The sequence below is a fragment of the Onychostoma macrolepis genome, chromosome 17, assembly GCF_012432095.1.
Source record: "Onychostoma macrolepis isolate SWU-2019 chromosome 17, ASM1243209v1, whole genome shotgun sequence".
In the NCBI taxonomy this organism is placed as follows: Eukaryota; Metazoa; Chordata; class Actinopteri; order Cypriniformes; family Cyprinidae; genus Onychostoma; species Onychostoma macrolepis.
Genome location: NC_081171.1, coordinates 12,335,234 through 12,356,237, shown reverse-complemented (window position 1 = coordinate 12,356,237; position 21,004 = coordinate 12,335,234). Strand labels below are relative to the sequence as shown.

General features: G+C 39.2%; 1 protein-coding gene across 1 annotated transcript in view; it reads right to left on the bottom strand.

Annotated features, from left to right (window-relative positions):
- Positions 1–21,004, bottom strand: part of birc6 (baculoviral IAP repeat containing 6) — a 110,636-nt gene that overhangs the window by 34,325 nt on the left and 55,307 nt on the right. The window contains 12 exon segments of the mRNA XM_058750046.1: positions 2,981–3,146; positions 3,232–3,396; positions 5,745–5,962; positions 8,118–8,418; positions 8,610–8,806; positions 13,261–13,434; positions 13,887–14,048; positions 14,173–14,304; positions 15,671–15,800; positions 17,545–17,688; positions 18,066–18,951; positions 19,299–19,523. Coding sequence (XP_058606029.1) covers positions 2,981–3,146; positions 3,232–3,396; positions 5,745–5,962; positions 8,118–8,418; positions 8,610–8,806; positions 13,261–13,434; positions 13,887–14,048; positions 14,173–14,304; positions 15,671–15,800; positions 17,545–17,688; positions 18,066–18,951; positions 19,299–19,523 — 2,900 coding nt within the window.

Sequence of the window (21,004 nt, the reverse complement as noted above, 5' to 3'; positions counted from 1 at the left end):
TTTGTTTCATTTATCAGTTAGCTAGCATTTTAAATGAATGGATACATAATAGGAATATACTGTACCAACAGTAAGATTTTTGCTGATGTTTTCATTTTATGGCCAGTAACAATTTTTGAATGCTATACTGCTTTATCTAGATTAAAAATTAAAAAAACACTAACAACTAATCGTTTAAAAAAAAAAAAATAGGCATCACAACATTATAATGTACAGGAAGAATGAGGATCCATACAATGAAAGTCAATTAGTTAAATCATAACGTCAACATAAAAAAAAAAACAATTATCTTTTACTTTTACCAATGCTATTAAATTATTAGTGTTACTTATTACATTTAAGTGAGTGTTAGATGCTAGAAAAGCATAGCAATTATTTAAAACAGGAATCCTCTGTAACATTACAAATGTCACTTTCAATCAATTTTAATGCATCCTTGCTGAATAAAAGTATTAATCTTTTTTTTTTTTTAAATCACCTTTGCATAGTTGAGAGAGACAGCACATTTGGCACCTTCTCTTCTGTCTACTGTAAGATGCATTTTCTTAAATAGTTCCCATTGCTATTTTTTGTTGTTTAGTTCCAAACCCAAGTTTAAAGGCTCCATTTCACACACTCTCTGCACCTTACAACACCTCTACCCCCAATTTATCATAGTACTATCCAATTGTCCCGTCAGAATTTTCATATAAATCATGATTCTTGAATATGAACCAAAAAGCAATGCAAAAAAAATATTGTAATATTGATCAACAGCATTGCCATCAGATTACATGAAAGTTACGTAAAAATATGCAGAAGAGCTGATGGAGTCGAGAGAACAGCAGGTTTGACGACCCCTCTCGGGGGACAGAAAGGAAGGAGCATAATAATCTTTGAGAGTAGGCATTAAATGAACGTGCCGGATGGGAAGCGAGAGACTATGAGAGTTTGGACAGACTGCTGTAACCTGTGTGAGCCAGAACAGACCTCACCTCCTCAATGAAAATAAGTGCTTGTGGCTGTCCATATACACAAAGTGCTCTACACTGTAATCTTGTACTCTTTGTTATTTGCCCCTTGGCTGTTTCTTAATGCTTTTTGGAAGCAGTAGTCAATCTCTTCTCCCTCCTGTTCATCAGGTGGATGGGGCGTTATTATAGCAGGGGTGATCTGAGATGCTCATTTCCTGTTTCACTGCCACAGAGACAGCTAAGGATCTCAGGGCACAAAAGACACACTCTTTAATACGGTGTGTGTGTTTTATTGGCTCAGTTGTTCATGAAATTGACCAACTGCTGCTCCCCCTGCTGGTTGAGTGTGTTTAGAGAGAACGTTTGTGTTTGTGTGTGTGTGTGTGTGTGTGTGTGTTGTTCTCGTTGATTTGAGTCACACACACCATGCCAATGTAGGGTTGAAACCTCCAGCTGATATCTGGAGCTAATTACTACACTCATCGTTTTATCGGCGCTTATTTAATTAAGCCGGAGAGAAATAAACACTCACAGCGCACACGCGCACACACACACACACCACTTTCTTGTTCTTTAAACCAACAAAGCAGTGTGTTCGTTCATGGCTATTAATACAAAGGAAATACTGAGTTTTATTAGTTCATATTAACTGAGATACTAAGGGGAATATTTTGACTTTTGAACATTTTTAAACCACAAAAAAAAAATTATAATTCTAAAAATTTTTTTTAAAATAATGTACTGGTCAGTCTTTTCCATTAGAATGAATGGTGACTGGAAATTTGATGTTTCAAAAAGGATACTTTTAACTCCATAAAAGTTTTGTAATTGTGGTCAGTAGGACCCATGTTCAATATTCAAGGTCTTATAAAGTCATAAAAATAGCTTTAAGGCTGGAACATACTACAAAATTTTTAAAAAATGGAACAGATTTTAAAACACCAGACATCATAACTTGGTGACAGCAGAGAACCTGAACTGGGCATCATACAGTAAATAATTGAGGATCACACACTAACAGACTTTTAAATTCATTCCAAATACAAACGTACACAGAAACATCTGTCTTGTTGCAAAGAGATGCATGAGAAAAGAAAACAATGTGAGGGCAATATCAAAATGTTTGATGTACTCCGCTGGAAGGAATAGAAATCTGAATCTACGAAAAAAAAAAAAAAAAAAGTCAAAGTCTGTGCCCATGTCATCATAGATCATGCAATTTTCTCTGAAATCTGTCAACTCTGACTGCTTAAAATCTGCAGACCAGATCTGAATTTTGGCAAATATTGTTGAATCTTTGAGACTGGAAATCGAAACAAAAGTCATGTAGTGTATTAAAGACTTTAACGTGATAAACAGACCTTTATTCACTGATATTCTGAGTGACTAGAGGCGAGGAGTTAAACTCAAGAACCTAATCAGTCTGACTGATGAAAGAATCATTCACACAGGTTTGTGAACTGGATCAAAAGATTCATTGAACAGATTTGATTTAAAGGACTGATTTGGTAAGAAATCAAACATTGCTACTTCTCTCACAAACATGCAAAGTAAAGTGACTGAGCGATGTAAATTTCAGTCTGCTTCTCAGACAAAGCTATCATATGGCTTTAGGAGTCTTGGAATACAGTGTATAGAGTCATGCAAATACTTCAATGATACTTTTTTCATCATGCTTTTCTGTTATTCTTCTTCACTTTCTTTATGTAGCAATATAATTTCTCCAAAACACACAATTGGAACAACACAGGAATGAGCAAATGGGTGAACTATCCCTTTAACACCTGAGAACAAAAACATATTTGACAAAGAGAGATAGAGAGACCACTCAGGAGAGACAGGGGCTCCACCTGCTGTCTCCATACACAATGAGGCACAAGGTGGATCGTATAACACATTTATTTTCCTCAGGCACACATGCAAATGATACACCGCATCATCTTTTTAACCACCTTAAAAGTTGTGTTCATTCTCATTTTGCAAACAGTAAAGCGCAGAACACAATCCACCAGCGGCACGTGTCCTACCTGAGTCGTTGCGCAAGTATGAAGACATGGCAGGGATGAGACAGGACTGGCTGAGCAGTTCCTGAAGGACAGATGGCAGCAGTGAGCTGCTGTGACCTCTGACCTCCCCTGACAGGGTCTCACCAGATCCCACGCAGCCTGATGGGTTGATGTAGCTCGCCAAAACCTGACACAGCGACAGAACGTACCATCACACATCCGAACAGGTGTAAAATCTAAATCTCATTTGCTTTATTTCGATGAACATGCACCTGTAAGAGGCAGGTAACATGCTCCTCCTCCAGACGCTGTTTGGTCAAAGCTTGCTCAACATCCCAGCCTGACGCAGTGGAGCCCGTGCCAAAGCCTGTTCCTTTGGCCCAGTACAGCTGCTGTTCCTCTGTGGTTCCACCGACATGCCCACTGGAGACCTGAGGCTGCAACACAAACACAAACTCAACTGTAGGTTTCACACGAGTCGATCTTTAACCCTTTTTCTATTATTTCTCACTATCACAATTTAGTTGTACATGAAAACTGAAAGTATCTGAGAGCAAGAATTAAACTGGAAGTTCATGCTACTGTATCTTTAAGACTTTCTAACATGCTAATGAACTGATTGGCTAACATTTTACCCAATCGTTCCTCGCACTTCAAGTCTCCTATGCTCAATAAGGCTTCATTTATTTAATAAAAATGTAAATATCATTACAATTTGAAATGACAGTTTCTGTTTTAATATATTTAAATGCATTCATTTTTGTGATGGCAAAGAAGAATTTCAGTATCAGTCTTTCAGAATGCTGATTTGATTGATTATTTTGAAAACGGCTGTGCTGCTTTATAGTTTGTGGACACCATTATCCATTTTTTTCAGGATTCTTTTATTTAAAAAAAACAAAAACTAAAACAATATTTATTTGAAATAGAAATGTCTTTACTGCCAGTTTTGATCAATGTAAAAACATCCTTTTTACAACATTTCTTTTAAAAATCCCTTTAATGAGAGAGATTGAAATACAGGAGAGGAAGATGCGTTTCCTAGACTTTCTCTTCCACACACACTCTGGTTTTTGACATTGATCGTTCCAGACGTGACGCCCTGCTGAAATTTACTGCTTACTTTAAAGACTGACAGCATGTCACAACATTATGAGGGGAAACAATGATGTCAGAAGCTGTGCATCAGCTGAATAAATAGGCTATTAGCACGGTAAAAAGACGACTGGTGCATTTCCCATAATTCCATAGTGTGTACTTTACTTTGGACCCTGTAATATTATGGAAGGTAGCATGGAAGAAAATAGAGGAATGGTTGCAGCCTGGACTCGAACTAGCTTGAGTATCACATGCCTTCATTTTCGACTGTGCAAAGATCTTTTGTGAAAATACAGGAGCAGAATAAATATGCGCTGACCTCAGTGCTCTTCTTCGGCTGAGAGCGAGCGGGTTTAATATTTGCTCTGCCAATACTTCTGCCGCCCCAAGGACACCCATTATGATTCTGACAGGCCACTGGCCACTGTTCAAATCCTCAGCCTTGAACCCACCCCTCACCAAACTATAAATCCACACACAGACACACTGCCCTACACAGAGTATCATTTATATGCTTTCTTTTCTCTTAAACATTGGAATTTAAAAAAAATGATTTTAATAAAACCTGTCTGTGGGGGCTTAATATTGATTTTTATGAAAGTCATTTGCTTTGGTATTGGAGGTCTGATGATGATGGTCGCTTTTTTCATTATTTTCTCATTATGATTGTGCTGTAGTTGTCCTTTGTGAAGACACTTTCATTTCAGCTGTGTGAAACTCCCCATAATCATGTAATGACTAAAAGAGCCGTCCAACTCCTCTCTATACCTTCTGTTTTAATAGGACTACACTACACCTGAATGAGTGGTTGTGCTCTCTCTCTCTCGCTCCCTCACACACACACACACCTCTCCTCATTAAGTCAAGGGCTCTGAATAAAGAGCCCTTCAGCAGTCTGTAAAGAGTGGCTACCACAGTCATTACTAAAATGACACGTCTCAGTCTGAGAAACATCTCCATTAAAGTCTTTATAGGAGTGTCTTTTCCTTCCCCTGCACACACACATAAATTATCTGAACACAGCAGTTACATACCCTTTTTTATCATTATATTTTTCCCTGAAGTCCACTTATAATTTTAGTCTGGATCATTGAAACCGAACAGTCAGATTATGGATTAATTATTCAGACTGGTTCTGTAAACTGAATCAATGAAAATATTTAACTCAAAAGAATGATTCATTCACAAATCAGGCATTACCATTTCTTTCATGAAGATTAAGAGAAAGATTATGTACAAATAACTACTTTATTGTAGCCTGTTACTATCACAAGGAACATATAGAATTGACAATTCTTTGTGCACAAAAAGCATTCTAATAGCTTTATAAAATTGCGGTTGACCCACTGATTTCACATGGACTTTACTACCTTTCTGGGCCTTGAACGTGGTAGTTGCATTGCTGTCTAAGGAGGATCAGAAAGCTCTTGATTTCGTCAAAAATATATTAATTTGTGTTCTGAAGATGAACGAAGGTCTTACGGGTTTGGAATGACATGAGGGTGAGGGTAATGACAATTTTTATTTTTGGGTGAACTAACTCTTTAAATTCCCCTTCTGATTCATTTAACTCTGTACCAGTGTACGTCACACAGTCAATCTTTAGTTGATGTTCTCATGGTTGTCACAAGAAAGATGAATGTTGCGGACCAAATGGCACATAATCGGTGTGTTGGTTAACACTGACCTCACTGGAGTTGGCACTGCCGCTGGGCACTCTGGGAGCGTGATGGCTGAGGGCAGATAGGCAGGCCAGAATGAGGTGGATTGCACCAATCTCAAGAGCCATACGCCTCAACAGGAGCCCGTCATCCGTGGTAAGGGGAGTCGAGCTGAACAAAGACCGGAGCACGTGGAAGGGCAACGTGGGCAGAACGTTAGCAGAGGGAGACTGCAGGATGTGACCTTGAGGAAGAAAGATAGATGGAGAGAATGTGAAGAAGTCTTTAGATGAGAAAAACCTGCTTTAAACAATTAAAATATCATTTTCTCCAGCACTCAATAACAAACTTAACCAGTCTACCAATACATCAAGTAATCAGAAGGCCAATCAACAGTCTAGACTGACAGAAATACACAGTGGGCAGCCAATCCAGGCTCAATTAAACCAATCGATGAAGCAACCACGCAGTAACCCAATCAATGCTTCCTGTAGGGCAAACGCAGAATTGTGTATCCGCCTGTAGGGTATTTATGTATAACAACCATTAGAGAACTTTGATTCTCAGCTGAAGGTTTGTGTGAACTAGGTGGTTATGATAAGGTTTATGATGGATAGAGTAATGGATCAGATCTGCATATATGCAGTAGCTCTGTTTGAGCCGCTTCACTTGTCCAATTTAGACAACTTGTGAAACAGACACTCATAATTGACAATGAAATGCTCTTCGTGGTTAGCACAGTAGTTAATGGTCACTCACAAGCAACACACCAAAAGTGTTTCTTCATCTGAAATGCTCAAGAAATGGTAGATTCCATCATGTTAACGTGTTGTTAAGCATGACTACTAGCAAACACATATTATGTGAAATTGTCAATTCACATTAATACTTTTCAGTACTGAATAAAATTATAAGTAAAGTAAAATGTTTCTTGAGCATCAAATAAGCATACTAGAATGACTTCTGAAGGATCATGTGACACGGAAGAATAGAGTAATGGCTGCTGAAAATTCAGCTTTGCTATCATAGGAATAAATTACATTTTAAAATATATTGAAATAGAAAACAGTTATTGTAAATTACACAAATATTACCGAATTTTACAGTATTTTTTTGATCAAATAAATGCAGCCTTTCATGATCATAAGGGACTTCTCTTAAAAACATTTTAAAAACATATACCCCAAACTTCTGAACAAAACTACAAAGACCCATGTATACTTTTTTTTTGTGTATACTGTATACTGCACACGCAGTCGTACGTGTAGCCTTTCAAAGTATAGTTCATCTGAGGTGTACGCGAATGCAGCCAGTCAACACATGCACTCTAGAAACGTATTCTTTGTCCAGTGTCTGCGCAGAAGTTATGACTGATAAAAACAACTTTGTAGTCTTTTAATCGCATAACCCTCTCACACAAGCGCTTGTCAATGCGGGCGTCTTTTGTTGCTACAGTCTCTGATATTGTTGTTCCATCTCTTTAGTTGCGTGTTCTACTGTGAAACAACTGATTAGTGAAAAACCAAGTCAATGCACATGAGCAACCTGTGCGTACAAAGTTACAAAAATCAGATGGCGTGCATACTTTTCTGGTGATGAAATATGTGATCCTGGACCACAAAACCAGTCTTAAGTCACTGGGGTATATTTGTAGCAATAGCCAAAAATACATTGAATGGGTCAAAATTATTGATTGTTCTTTTATGCCAAAAATCATTAGGACATTAAGTAAAGATCATGTTCCATGAAGATATTTTGGAAATTTCCTACTGTAAATATATCAAAGCTTAATTTTTGATTAGTAATATGCATTGCTAAGAAATTAATTTGGACAACTTTAAAAGGTGATTTTCTCAATATTTTGAGTTTTTTTGCACCCTCAGATTCCAGATTTTCAAATAGTTGTATCTCAGCCAAATACTGTCCAATCATAAACCATACATCAATTTTAAGCTCATGTATTCAGCTTTCATGTGATGTATAAATCTTAATTTAAAAAAATTGACACTTATGACTGGTTTTGTGGTCCAGGGTCACATATGCATCATACACACTGATACTTTGTCCTTTAGTAATAGCCTGTTTAATATGAGAGAGGAGTCTGAAAGGTCTCTGAGAGAGTGACTTAAGCGGTTGATGGTGGACACAGATATGCAGGGGTTGCTGATGAGGGAATCTAAAAGCACCGTTCCACATCAGTCTGCTCTGTTTCAATCAATAATCTCTCTCTCAAAAACACAATACACACAGGGCTAATGGATACGTGAACAACAAACAGTGAATATGAAATGGGCACATATTGCCCAAAAAAAAAAAACAGATTCCATTTATATAAACAAAATTGATTGCTAAATTGTAAACAAAGTCAGAAGTAGTGCTTGCACGTAAGTGGCACTTACTTCCTTCTCCATCATCTGTGACGCCCAGCACCAATCTGAGCAGACACTGCGCATGTTTCCTCTCCTTCAGCAGAACCTCAGCATATCCCGGCAGCCGCAGAAACAGGCCAAACGCTGCCAGTGAATGGGCAGGGATGGGTGACATGGTCTGAACGGAGGATTTGATGGGCGGAGGCTCAGCCGCGATGGTCTCGGGTGCCTCGTAAACAAGCTCTCCAGACTGCTCGATGGTGACCCACTCAAACTGATCGCTGTCCTTTGGCTTCTCCTGTGTAGCGGACGGCACCACTGGAGCACTGACCTGTACAGAACGATCCGGACGGACAGACTCAGAGGGCACGCAAATGAACAGAAATGCTGACTAACCCGAGTTCACGGTCACCGGGCGAGCGCGTAAGGGCTTATGAAGCAGAAATGGAGTGAAACTACAAAAAATTACCTATGCGGTAGAATTTGATTTTGTAAAGAGAGCAAGCTTGCAGATATACTGACCTGCTGGATAACGTCGGGGTACAGCATGGGAAGTCTCTCTGCGATGAGCGCCAAGCCGCCCATACCTGCGAAAACCTGCAAGGGGGACTGGATAGGGCTGGTCTCTAGGAGGGTGTCATCGACTGCAGCATCCAAACCTTCATCACCTGGGGTCATTGGTTCATCGTCCGGACAGCCGCTTAGCATCTCACAGTGATCTACAGGAAAAGAGCAGAAAGGAAACGCATCATTCAATCTGTCATCAATAAAATCTTAAAATGTCTAGCTGTAAATAAAGTGGTCTCAATTGTTCACATCATAAACCATGATGTTCAACCGAGCAGTACTGCACAAGAGCTCATATCTGTTCTCATAAATCAGATTATTCCTGTAAATCAGGTTTTTTCTTTACTGAGATTGAGGATCGATGCGAGAGAATGAAGAGAAAGTCGCAGGAAATATTGGCTGTTATATGTTTGTGTACACTCAGAATAGAAATGAATCCGCACTCAAACGCAAACCTGCTTTAAAGAGTTTACAGCTGACATAATGTCTCAATTTAAGACAATTAAATTTCTTTACAGAGACCCAAATATAGCTGACAAGAAAACAAAAAGGGTTCAATGCTCCTGTTAAAAGCTCCTGTTAGCATTCTTAGTAAACATAAAAAAAACTACATTATCCTTTAATAGCTTCGAGTTATTTAACTTTTTTAAGAAATAAACTATTCTTGGGCACTAAATCAGCATATTAAAATAATTTATGAAGGATCATGTGACACTGAAGACTGGAGTAATGGCTGCAGAAAATTAAACTTTGCCATCACAGGAATATATATACTTTTTAATTTATTAAAATACAAAACAGTTCTCTTAAATTGTAATATTTCACAACATCACTGCTTTACTGTAATTTTGATTAAATAACTGCAGCCTTGGTGAGGATAAGAGTCTTCCTTCAAAAAAAAAAAAAAAAAAAATTGTAAAAATTATATAATTCTATACAGTTCAATTAATAGTTTAAATATAAATAAGCAATAAGATTTTTCCATGACCTTTCCAATTTTTCATATTGCTTCAATTCAGACAGATTCACTAATAAAGCAATGAAATGGTTTAATGGATTCACTAAAAAGCATTAAATCAAAAGAATAATTCACTCACAAACCAGTCATCACTGACTTCTGAGCAAGTTTCAGTTTACTGAAGAGCAATTTCTAGCCTATGAACCTAAAAAAAAAAAAAATAAAAAAAAAAAAAAAGGACATTCGCAACAGTAAAATGTATTACTTTCTATGACTTTTACAGGCCTGGGAAAAAAAGACAAATAAATTTCAAATTTAATTTTTGTTTTAGCAGAGGTGGTGCTTTCCAGAGAATTCATTTAGAGATTCAGCTTCCTAGAGAGTATGTTAGTCTGCTCAGTCCGGTCTCTGTGAAGGCCAAAGAAAGAACAAGTATTTACAGACTACTTGTGGATTTAAGCTCTGGGGACAATACAAGTCTTTTTTTCTGTTATTTCAGTTGGTTCGGAATCAGAGATCTTTGTCTTTTTGATGTTGAGATCAGTGCAAGGAAAACAGCAGATGAATGTAAAACTCGAAGCCAAAAACTCTTGCTGGAGAGATGAACAAAGCAGCTGTGAAATACTCTAACACCACAATTGCTATAGGGAAGTCAGTAGGGCGTATTTGATCTTAGTTTTGTAACAGACCAGCAAGTCTCAGAAAACCTACTTTGCAAGTCTGGAGTCTGTGTCCAGGAACAAACTCATTGCCAACTGGTTGATGGCATGTCACAGTAACAAGCGGCAATGGTTAAGAACACCGCCTGTGGTTGGAGTGTCTTCCATACACTTCCTCCACAGAGAGGGACGGACTCAGGCAGAGAGAAGAGAATTATCCCTGGGCCGGTGAGCATCCTTTCAGCTCCTCGATGCAGGGGTGAGAGATGAAAGTGTGTGGAAAGAAGCAGAGTTGGGTATGCCAACAGTGATTTGACTCAGCTAAGACGGCCAATTAGCCGGAGGGTGGGGTGAGTCCCCCAGGCACCATCACTAAACTGAAAACTTCTGATGCCAGACTCTACGGGTGCCATCAAACGCAGGCTGCTCCAAGACTCCTTACTGAGCCAAACAAACAAACGAATGCTGTGTGCTCGGAAAAGCCAGTGGAGCGAAGTAAACAAATAGTGCCAAATCTTCACCTCCAGATGAAAATTCAACAGTTTGAGAGCTCAGAGTTCAGTCCCGTATAACACCCTGTCTCGACAAGACACAACATGGCAACTTTTCTTGTTAAATCACTTTTTGTACTCAATGAAAGCAAAATACCGCTACACTCTCTCTATATCAGATATGATTGTTGCAACCAGAAAAAATTATTGAATTATATTTAAATATATATAATTAACAAATTATCACACACACACATTATATATGCATATGCATTTTATATATATTTTCCGGCCTGCTAATTTAAATCATATTGTTTTTAATTGCATGTATATGCAGCTGTAGAAATGCAAACAGTATTTAAAAAAAAAAAAAACATTTTAAAAACAAGAATTTTAAAAGGGTAACAGCTAATGTAACAATAACAGTGGAAGCTTACTGCCAATTGCACACTTGTCATTGCGGATTAAGAAAAAGACTCAGATTAACAAGTTGTTGTCAGATTCATCTCTTGATGTTTTGTCGTGCCTGATTAGGACACTGGCAGGACACTTTCCCATCACAGGTGACACCCAGAACTCTGTCTGTGTTAGCAGATTCACCTGAGCTGACATCAGCTTTAACAGGAACTCTGTATATATGCGTGTATGAACATTCGCTCATTCCAACAGGGCAGAATCAATCAAGAATATTGGCAATCTGGCGGGGAGGCAGCTGTCATTGTCAGGACGGGGGCGGCTTTTTTAAAATCCCTCAGAAAGCATGAACACATCATTGACAGAGCAAAGCAAAATCATTTGACATCTGACGGTGCAGGACACTAGGGGGGAAACATGTGAGCACACGCATACGCAAGCACAAACACACAAAGCCAATCAGGATATTTTTCCCCAAGGCTGGCAGAAAATGGGATATGTAGGAGAGGGAAGTTAAAACTGCAGAAGCACTCTTTTTAGTGAATCAAAAACACAGTGTGACAGGGCTCTAGAGTGCGACCAATTTGGTCGCACGTGCGACCTAATTTCTCAATGGTGCGACTAAAAAAAATCTGAGGTCGCACCGGTGCGACCAGCCGTTCAAGGAAAAAAATAAATAAATCTCTGCGACTCTGAAAGTCTCCCTGTGGTTCAACAGCAGACACACATTAGGCCCATATCGTTGTCTAAACCAACCAGAGATAGTGAAGGGCGGACCCCCCCTCTGATTGGCCGTGGTCCAGATATTCCTGTACGTGTGTGTACGTTTGAAAATGCGTGTGCTGCAGTCAGACAGAGAGAGGTGAGTAGCCTAGGCCCATCAGATAAACAGAGTGGATGTAGCCGCGGATGATGAGAGAAGATGAAAAGAATGATTGACAACTTTTTCGTTAAGAATGTTAAGTTAAGGCCTGATCTGTCCGAAAATCATAACCAATGCTCTGACACTGAGCCATCAACCTCCCAGGTTATGTCAAGCCCTGGTCCGGAGACGGCATTAGATAATGAGACGCATACGATCGAGTCTGAGCCAGAGCCCATTAAAAGGGGGAAAGTGTATACATTTCGAAGAGAGTGGCTTGACCAGTTTCCCTGGCTAAGATACAGCAAAACGGCAATAATATAATGCACTGCATTTACTGTAAAGAGTGTGGGAATAGCATGGCCGGCAATAGTGCATTTATGACTGGTTCTAATACATTTCGAATTGAAACGCTGAAAACTTATTTCATTTATCTTGAGATGCTTTAAGTTTAAATTTCAGCTCAGTGAAGCACTTTAAGCACCAACACTTTTTCAGTAAGTTACCTTTCTTGTAGAATTGTGCTTCAAATAAAGAACTTTATATGTTGACCAGATTGTTAGTTAATCATTTCCAAGTCAATATTGCCTATATGGACAGCGATTTAAAAAAGAAAAGAAAAGGGAACTTGTAAAACTGCGGTGTTAAATGAGATGCGGTCGAAAATTTGGGTGCACCTAACTTTTGTGGCGCACCAGTGCAAAAAGTTAGTCTAGAGCCCTGTGTGAGCAATGTAGTCTGATTCCAAAAAGAATGATTCCTACAAGCAGGTTCTTTTTAGTGAGTCCAAAACATTGTGTGAATTTTTTTTTTTTTTTTTTTTGAGCAGGTTCTTTTTAGTGAATCAATAAAAGTACAGTGCAACCAGTGTAGTCCGATTCCCAAAGGAATGATTCTTATCTTTAAACTAATAGTTCTTCAGTTACTGGTTGGAATAAGTCAGCCCTGTACAAATTTACAGCAATACCAGAGTGAAATTCTTTCATTGGCAAGAAAAACTGACATTGTATCTGTAACATACCCAAATGAGTCGTAGTCGAATCAAATTAAATTAAAAACAGAATCAAATCTAACTGAATTGGTTTTATCATTTCATGACCAGTGTTATTTATATATTATTATATTATGTAATTTTAGTACATCAGTTTACATATTTCAGTTATTTGCCAAGGAAACATTTCTAATTTTCGTTTAAGTGTCTATGCTTCAGAGGTCTGCATACCTTTCTCGGTACGGAGTCTTTTGAAGGAATCGGTTTTGGAGAGGCCGGGGTCTGAGATGACCTTTGACCCCAGTTTGACCATCAGATCAATGGAGCGGTATCCCTGAGGAAGTTTACGCTCATACAGCAGTGTTAGCAGCTGAGCTAAGGTCATCTCCGGCGGCAATGGCTGACCTGGAGAGAAAGAGATTTCAACCAGAGTTTAGCAAAACATTTTCAACTGATTAATAAATCACTTCTTTGAATCAGAATGTGTACCATTTTTTCAACCAAATGGCAAGCAAGTGAGATTCCATTTGGTGACACTAGTAAAGCAGCAATTAAACACTTCACCTTTGAAGTACTGAAAGGCTTTTTATACGGGACAGAATGAGACAACGAGAGATCAGAGGGACAGAATGAAGCTTTGAAATTGACATTCATCAGACTCTCTGCATCTCTGAATAAATGCAGTGAGGTGAAGTGGCAGGCAGACAGGGACAGGCACTGAGGTGACCTCTACTCTCATCCTAATTTGTATGGAAGAGCGAAGGGTGGGAGATGAGGGGGAACACAAAGAGTACAGAGTGGGCGAGAGGAGCGAACAGAATGTGAGCGCGTGACAGAACAAGAGTGTGTGTTTGTACCCGGCAGTAGTTTGTGACAGAGGTGGAAGACAGGCACGCTGATGGTTTTGGCAGATGGATCGACTCCTGAGGAAGCTGCCAGCTTGTCACTGAGGACTCGCCCTCGTCGGGATGGGGGACGGGGAGGAGTGGACAAGGCCCTCTTCGACTGAGACTTCAGACCTGAAACAAAGCATGAATAGGAGATGCAACATGTGTAAACTAAATCAAAGGTCTATGATCTCAGTGTTAGTTTGTCTCAGTTGTTAACTCCAAGGGAATGTGTCAAAACGGGGTTAAACAGTACCTGAGGCAACAACAACACTGTAGTTGTCTTGAAAACCATTATCGGCCTTCATCTTTTCTTTTTCCTCATGGTTTTTCTTCTCTTTGTCCTCTTTCTGTTCATTGATCAGTTTGGCCGTGATGCTGGGCGTGTCTAAAAAAATGCAAGATCTTTAAATGTTATTTCACAGAGTGTGTGTGTGTGCATTCTTCAATCGGCCTGCAGCTCTAAAAATACATTTCCCTTTAGAGACATATGCATCGATGTACATGTCAGCTTAACTGATCACCTGAATTATTAATGGTAAAGATGTAATATCGCTGAGAAGACACACCAATTCATAACGGTAACAACATGCTACGCTTCCTGTGAGGGTCTTCCATCAGTGCAAGTGATGTGAGCATGAGAACGGCTCCGAGACAGGATATCTTACATATATATACTGTGACTCTCGCCATCTTCTGAGAAAACGAAGACTATATCTGCCATGCTCAAGGTCTCTGGAGACAAGCCATTCATCACAAATACATGCTGATGGCCATGCCACACGGCAGATCCAGACCTACATGCTTTGTGCATCAGACCTTGAAAGTCTGAAAATGTGGCAAAAGCAGGATCTAAAACGATGTAAAGGATGTAAAACGAGACTGCTGGATATGCTATTACTAGTATTTTGGCTAAATTGGTGGCTAGAGGGTGAAGATGCAACTATACAAAGTATGAACGAGTCTGATTTTGTAGACAGCTTTGTAGAGTGGCACAAAAACACAATTTTGAAACCAATATCAGTGAAATTTGTACAATTGTACAAATTTAGCAGATGAAATAGTATTTCGCTAACTTAAAAAAAAAAAAAAAAAAAAAAAAAAAAAGAGCAATAAGATTTATTTTTCTAATGTTTTTCTTGCCAACAAAACACTATTCAAAAGATTGTAAGAAAGATTGTTAAATATATTTGATTCATTTGGATTGCATTTATTTGATTAAAAATACAGTAAAAACAGTATATGGTGCTGATTTAGTGCTCAAGAAACATTTATTATTATCCTCATACAATTGTACAAATTTAGCAGATGAAATAGTATTTCGCTAACTTAAAAAAAAAAAAAAAAAAAAATAGAAAAAAAAAAGCAATAAGATTTATTTTTCTAATGTTTTTCTTGCCAACAAAACACTATTCAAAAGATTGTAAGAAAGATTGTTAAATATATTTGATTCATTTGGATTGCATTTATTTGATTAAAAATACAGTAAAAACAGTATATGGTGCTGATTTAGTGCTCAAGAAACATTTATTATTATCCTCATCAACGTCGAAAACCATGATACTTTTTCCCCCCCAGGATTCTTTGATGAACAGCATTATTTGAAAAAGGAATCTTACAATAAATGTCTTTACTGTAATTTTGATTAACTTAATGCCTCTTCACTGAATAAAAATATTAATTTCTTTAAAAGAAAAATCGGATCTTACTGATCGCAAACTCTAGAACGGTAGTGTAATACAATGTCCTCATACCTGAGACGCGGTCCAATACTTCAGACAGTGTGGTTGAGATGGGCAGATGCAGTTTGCGAAACTTGTGCCCTGCTCCGTACATGGGGTGCTGGATCACGTGACTGGTGGCATTAATGCGCCCTTTATAGAGCTAAAGCATAGAAAGAGAGAAACACAAAAACAGACAATCTTAATATGTTGGATCTTCAATTTCTCATGAAAATGCACCTATAGAATAATGTTTGCATTGATTTCTTCATTTCATTTCCAGTTCAAGCTATCAATCACTCATGTTATCATTTAAAAAAATATTGCAATTTATGTCACATCCGCATACCAAGCTCTCCATTTCGCTTCATTGTGAACAATCTGTATTTTTAAAGGGGTCATATGATGCGATTTCTATTTTTCCTTTTCTTTAGTGTGTTATGTAGCTGTTTGTGCATGTATAAGATCTGCAAGGTTACAAAGCTCAAAGTCTCCCACAAAAGGATTTATTCTATCTAAAAGATAAGCCTGACACAGACCAGGCTAAAACGCCTCATTAAAACACGCCCCCACATGTCTACGTCACAATGTGGAAATATTTGCATAATGCCGCCCAAATGTTCACGCGAGCAAAGGCGGCATGGTTTCAGTAGTGTTGATGCAGCCATGTCAGGGAGATGCTGTGTGTTTCTGTGCGAGCGCAAAAGCACTTTATCTGGCCTTCCGAAAGTAGATGCAGTTAGGAATCATTAAGATTACTTACAACAGAAAAGCACAACCCAGATGTTTGAATTTGTGCAATGCATTTTATGGACGACAGTTTCGTGAACCTAGGAGAGTACAAGCCTGGCTGTGCAAAGGCCATTTCTAAAAAAACCAAATGGGTCAATTCTTACTTTGCTATGACAATCTGGCGCTTCTGAATCAGCGACTGCAAGTATGTTTTGTTAATAGTTTAAGTATTTGCTATTGACTGTTCAAATGCGGAGTTTTGCACCAGGTAGAGTATCCACTATCTACATGGGCGATCCAGAAAACTTAATTTCCCTTGAAGGTGGGACTTAAAGGTACATAGAAACGGGAAAAATGACGTTCCTGCCTTGGAGAGGACGCCCCGGATCGTACGCCGCTCTGGCCTGATCTAATGTGTAAACATTAACTTTTAAGAGCTCCTCTGTCGGGACTGTCTGTGAAAGCCCGATGATTAATCTGACCTGAAACGCACACAGTCTCGCCGTAATTTACTGGAGGAACGACCTGCTGAATGACTCTCCAGCTAAAAAAAGACGTCTTACGTCTTTACGATTTGGCTTCGTTCCGGTTTGGCAGTCAGAGGAGAGGCATAACTCTACATGTCATACAAGGGGTGAGCTGGTTATGTCCTCCAACATTTAATTATATTAAAAGGTGAAATGTGTAATTGCTGCGCCACTAGCAACACCGGACAGAACGGCAAAATGATTTTCTCAAACAACTTGTTATTTTCTGCTAAACTAACTATTTTCCCCAGCTAAACAACTGCGTACAGGTACTCCTAATATGCACCAGTGTGAGTGGACTCCTGCATGATTGACAAGGATTTGAGGATAAATCTTCCCCCTAGTGGTGTCCTAGCACAATCTGCCTTGAAAAGAACTGCAGTCCAGAGGCAGTGGAGGTTTAAATCCCTCCGAGATGATGTAAAGGTCAGGGTAATTTTCCTTGTAAGTGAAGAGGCTTTTCTGAGATTTACAGCAACAGTAATAAATCATTTAACAGACTAACCAAGCAAAACAACTTCTATATAAAATAAAATATCAGCTTAGAACAGCAATGTTTCAGCTTTAGATAGGTTTTCAAAGCATATGCTGTAAGATTTTGTGTGTATATATATATATATATATGTGTGTGTGTGAGTGACCACCTACCGGACAGGGAGACTGAAGGAAGACAGTAACTTTCTCGTCTTCGAGCATGAGTTGTAGGAAGAGCCGACGTATAAATCCAGAAATGTTCCCTGAGACCGGAACGTTCCCTCGCTGAGGAGCTGACTGGAACAGCTCACACAAAACCTTTACAAACAAAGAAAAAAACATATCACTTGTATCATTGTTATATTTCGCCATATCACCCAGCCCTATAACTTGCTTTATGATAATGCACTAAGGAATTATAGACATAACAGTATGACTTTCTGTAAAGCTGCTCTAAGACGACATGAAAATATACAAATAAATTTGACCTAACTATATAATTAATAATCTAGAAACTATACTATTATTCAATACATATAATGTGAATATATATTTCTTGATGCTAATCTTGAAATCATCATATTTTAACTTTTTGGATATACACATATATACATACACACACACACACTTTTAGATTTACTTCACTGTTTATGAAAAAGATCAAATGAGACTCAAAAAAAGCACCCCAAACACACCTGTGCCATGAGTCTCTGGTTGTTTGGATGGCAGGAGATGCATTGCAGGAAGAAAGCCACTGTGGCATTTTCAATGGCTGTCCTCTGCTGGGTGGTGAGTCCACTGCTGTGGCTCGTTGATGCCAGTGAGTAAGACGCCCCTGAGGTGTGAGGTGCGGTGCTGGCATGTGAGGTGCTGGATGATGCACCGTGCCCAGAAATACTGCTGCCACTGTTTGCACTGGCATTAGCAGCCCCACTGGCACTAGAGTGGCACAGGAGAAACAACAGTGCCGTCCAGAGTGGGTTCACTTCTGGCCCACCCAACCAGTCCTTCATGGTGTGACTGTTTCCTACTTCCGTTAGAAACCGCAAAACGGGCGCTGCCAGCTCAGGAGACAGTGGCTGTCTGTTTGCTGAGGATGACGAGGGTTGGTTGTGCGAGTATGAGCGTCTCTCTGCCTGTGCGGAGAATCCAGCAGGCAAGGGAAGGTCTGCACTGATCAACAGGTTGCAGCAAAGGTCGGCTAAGCTGCGAACAAGCAAGGAAGGCAGACCAGAGTCCAACAGCTGCTGGATGGCACCGGGAGACTGGGACGCAGCTGCCAGGGTCACCAACTGGCTTTCTGAGAGCGAGATGGGCACAGTTACCGGTGTCCGAGCATGTTTGGAGTCATCTGTGAGGGAGGCGGCACTGTTTAAATCATGCTGCTTCTTGCCATCGTCCGTCATGGCCATACGCCGCTGTGCATTTGTCTGGGCAGCAGGGGGAGCCACGATACCCATCCAGGACATGAGCAGAGAAAAGTAACTAGGGTGGATATGGCACATGGAACAAAGCAAGCTGTCCACAGCCTTCTTTAAAACCATGTTAGAGGGCAAAGACATCGACCAGTTGTACAACAACCTACATGAGACAGAGAAAAAGACAAGAAGCTCTTGAATTAATAGTTCAGATTGCCTAAAAATAGCCTCATGATTTACTAATGCACCAAATTGTTCATGGAAAAGGCTGCTGCTGTTTTATTTGCTCCAAGTACACAGCGAAGGTTGTTTCACTTTGTTCTACTCGGTACGCATTAAGTATTCATACCTGAAGAGAGAATGAAATATAGAAGAGTGCGGGAGAGAAAAAGCAGCATATGTACTCTCAGCCAAAATGCACTTTGGGCATAAACACGCACTCATCCAAAACTCTTGCTTGAACTTTTTGCATTGCAAGACTGTAAAAAGATTGTGTGCTTGCATACTCACTCGAAAAGCTCTCTGTTGAGCAGACCGGGCAAGTCGTAGTCCACTGGCAGCTCATAACTGTGCCATAAGACAGAAGCCACGCAGTGCAGATGTGATGGGGACGGCATGAGCAACCCATATTCCCGTGAGGGCGGAGCACTTGGACCCATATAGCTCGATGGAGAACTCTGTTTCAGGGAAGCAACCCGGGACGAGTCGTACACCCACTGGAGCAGAGCCTGGATCCTACAACACAATCACAAACATAACCCAAGACATCACAAACCACTATATATTACTAATATATATAAAATTGCCCGTTTTAGACTTGCACTCTATACATTTACTAAGTGCTTGTTTTCTTTATTAAAAAAAAAAAAAAAAACCTAACACTAGCTTGAGTTTTTTTTTTGTATTCTATCTGTTTTCTTTTTATTTATTATAATATTAACAAAAAGCTAAAAAGGCCTCTAACACTAGCTTGCTCTATTCTTTTTCTATTATATCCGTTTTCTTTTTTTATATATATATATATATATACGTGTACTGCGTAGGCAGTAGGCTAACTGAGACTTGCCATAGCACTTGCATATCATTGCTCTTTTGTTGATTTTGATTGCTTCCATTGTCCTCATTTGTAAATTGCTTTGGACAAAAGCGTCTGCTAAATGACTAAATGTAAATTTGTGTTTGTGTGTATGTGTGTGTGTATTAGTGCTGTCAAAATTAGCACTTTAACGCAGGGGCGGGGCCTAGGGTTGGCCACCCCACTCATAACTGCTAATTCTGTCTCATTTTTCTTGACAAGAAGTGCATTTATTCAGTCGCAGAACGTCTTTACGAGCACATCAAACAGGAGACGTTTCAGACGCACGCTTCAACTTCACTTCAGCATCAGGCACGAGTCAAACAAGCGTGGAAACTGTACTGTGCTCGCAGCGCGTGCTCTCAATACACGCACAAAGGTGCCAGCGCGCGCATAGCCTGTATCATTTCATATCAAATCGCGAAAGAAACTACGTGCAATGTCGTGATCAGTTAAGTCATGAAGTTACCAAAAAGGCAATTAAAGCTGCCATAAGACTGTGCATGCATCTAATATCTTATATATGAGTTACATTAAGAACATGTCTCTGAAATGGTTTTCAAACTGTCCTGGAGCATCCCAGCACTGTCTCCCTCATCTAACACATTCGATTCAACTCGTCAGCTCATTAGAAGAGACTGAAATGGGTCCAACCTGAAATGGGTCAGAACAGGTAGAGTTGAGAGAAAATACGATGCGTGTCAGATCCGCGTCATGTTTGGTAGCGGCAGCTCTTAAAGAAATAGAAGCCAAAACAACCTAATAACCAGCTGCTGTGATGTCTGTTCATCAAGAATAAAAGAAAAGAGGAAATCAATGACTCATAGTTTTAAGGATTCATCTGTATTTAGTTTAGAATTTAGTGTTTGATAACTTGATTCAATTTCTGTGTATTTCTGCTGAGGGGCACAGGTAGATAAATATGACATTTATTATAATGGGTTTATGTGAATATTGTTTTAAGTTCACTTAAATTAGAAGTTTTTTTTAAAGTCTAATAAATGCTAAAATTGATAGCTCTTAATTATAACGTAAAGTTGAATGGCTATAGTCATTGGTTAAATATTAGGGGGAAACATTTTTATAGGGAAATCAGTATTAATTGGTATCAGTGATACTGGCCTTCAGTCATAAAAATAAA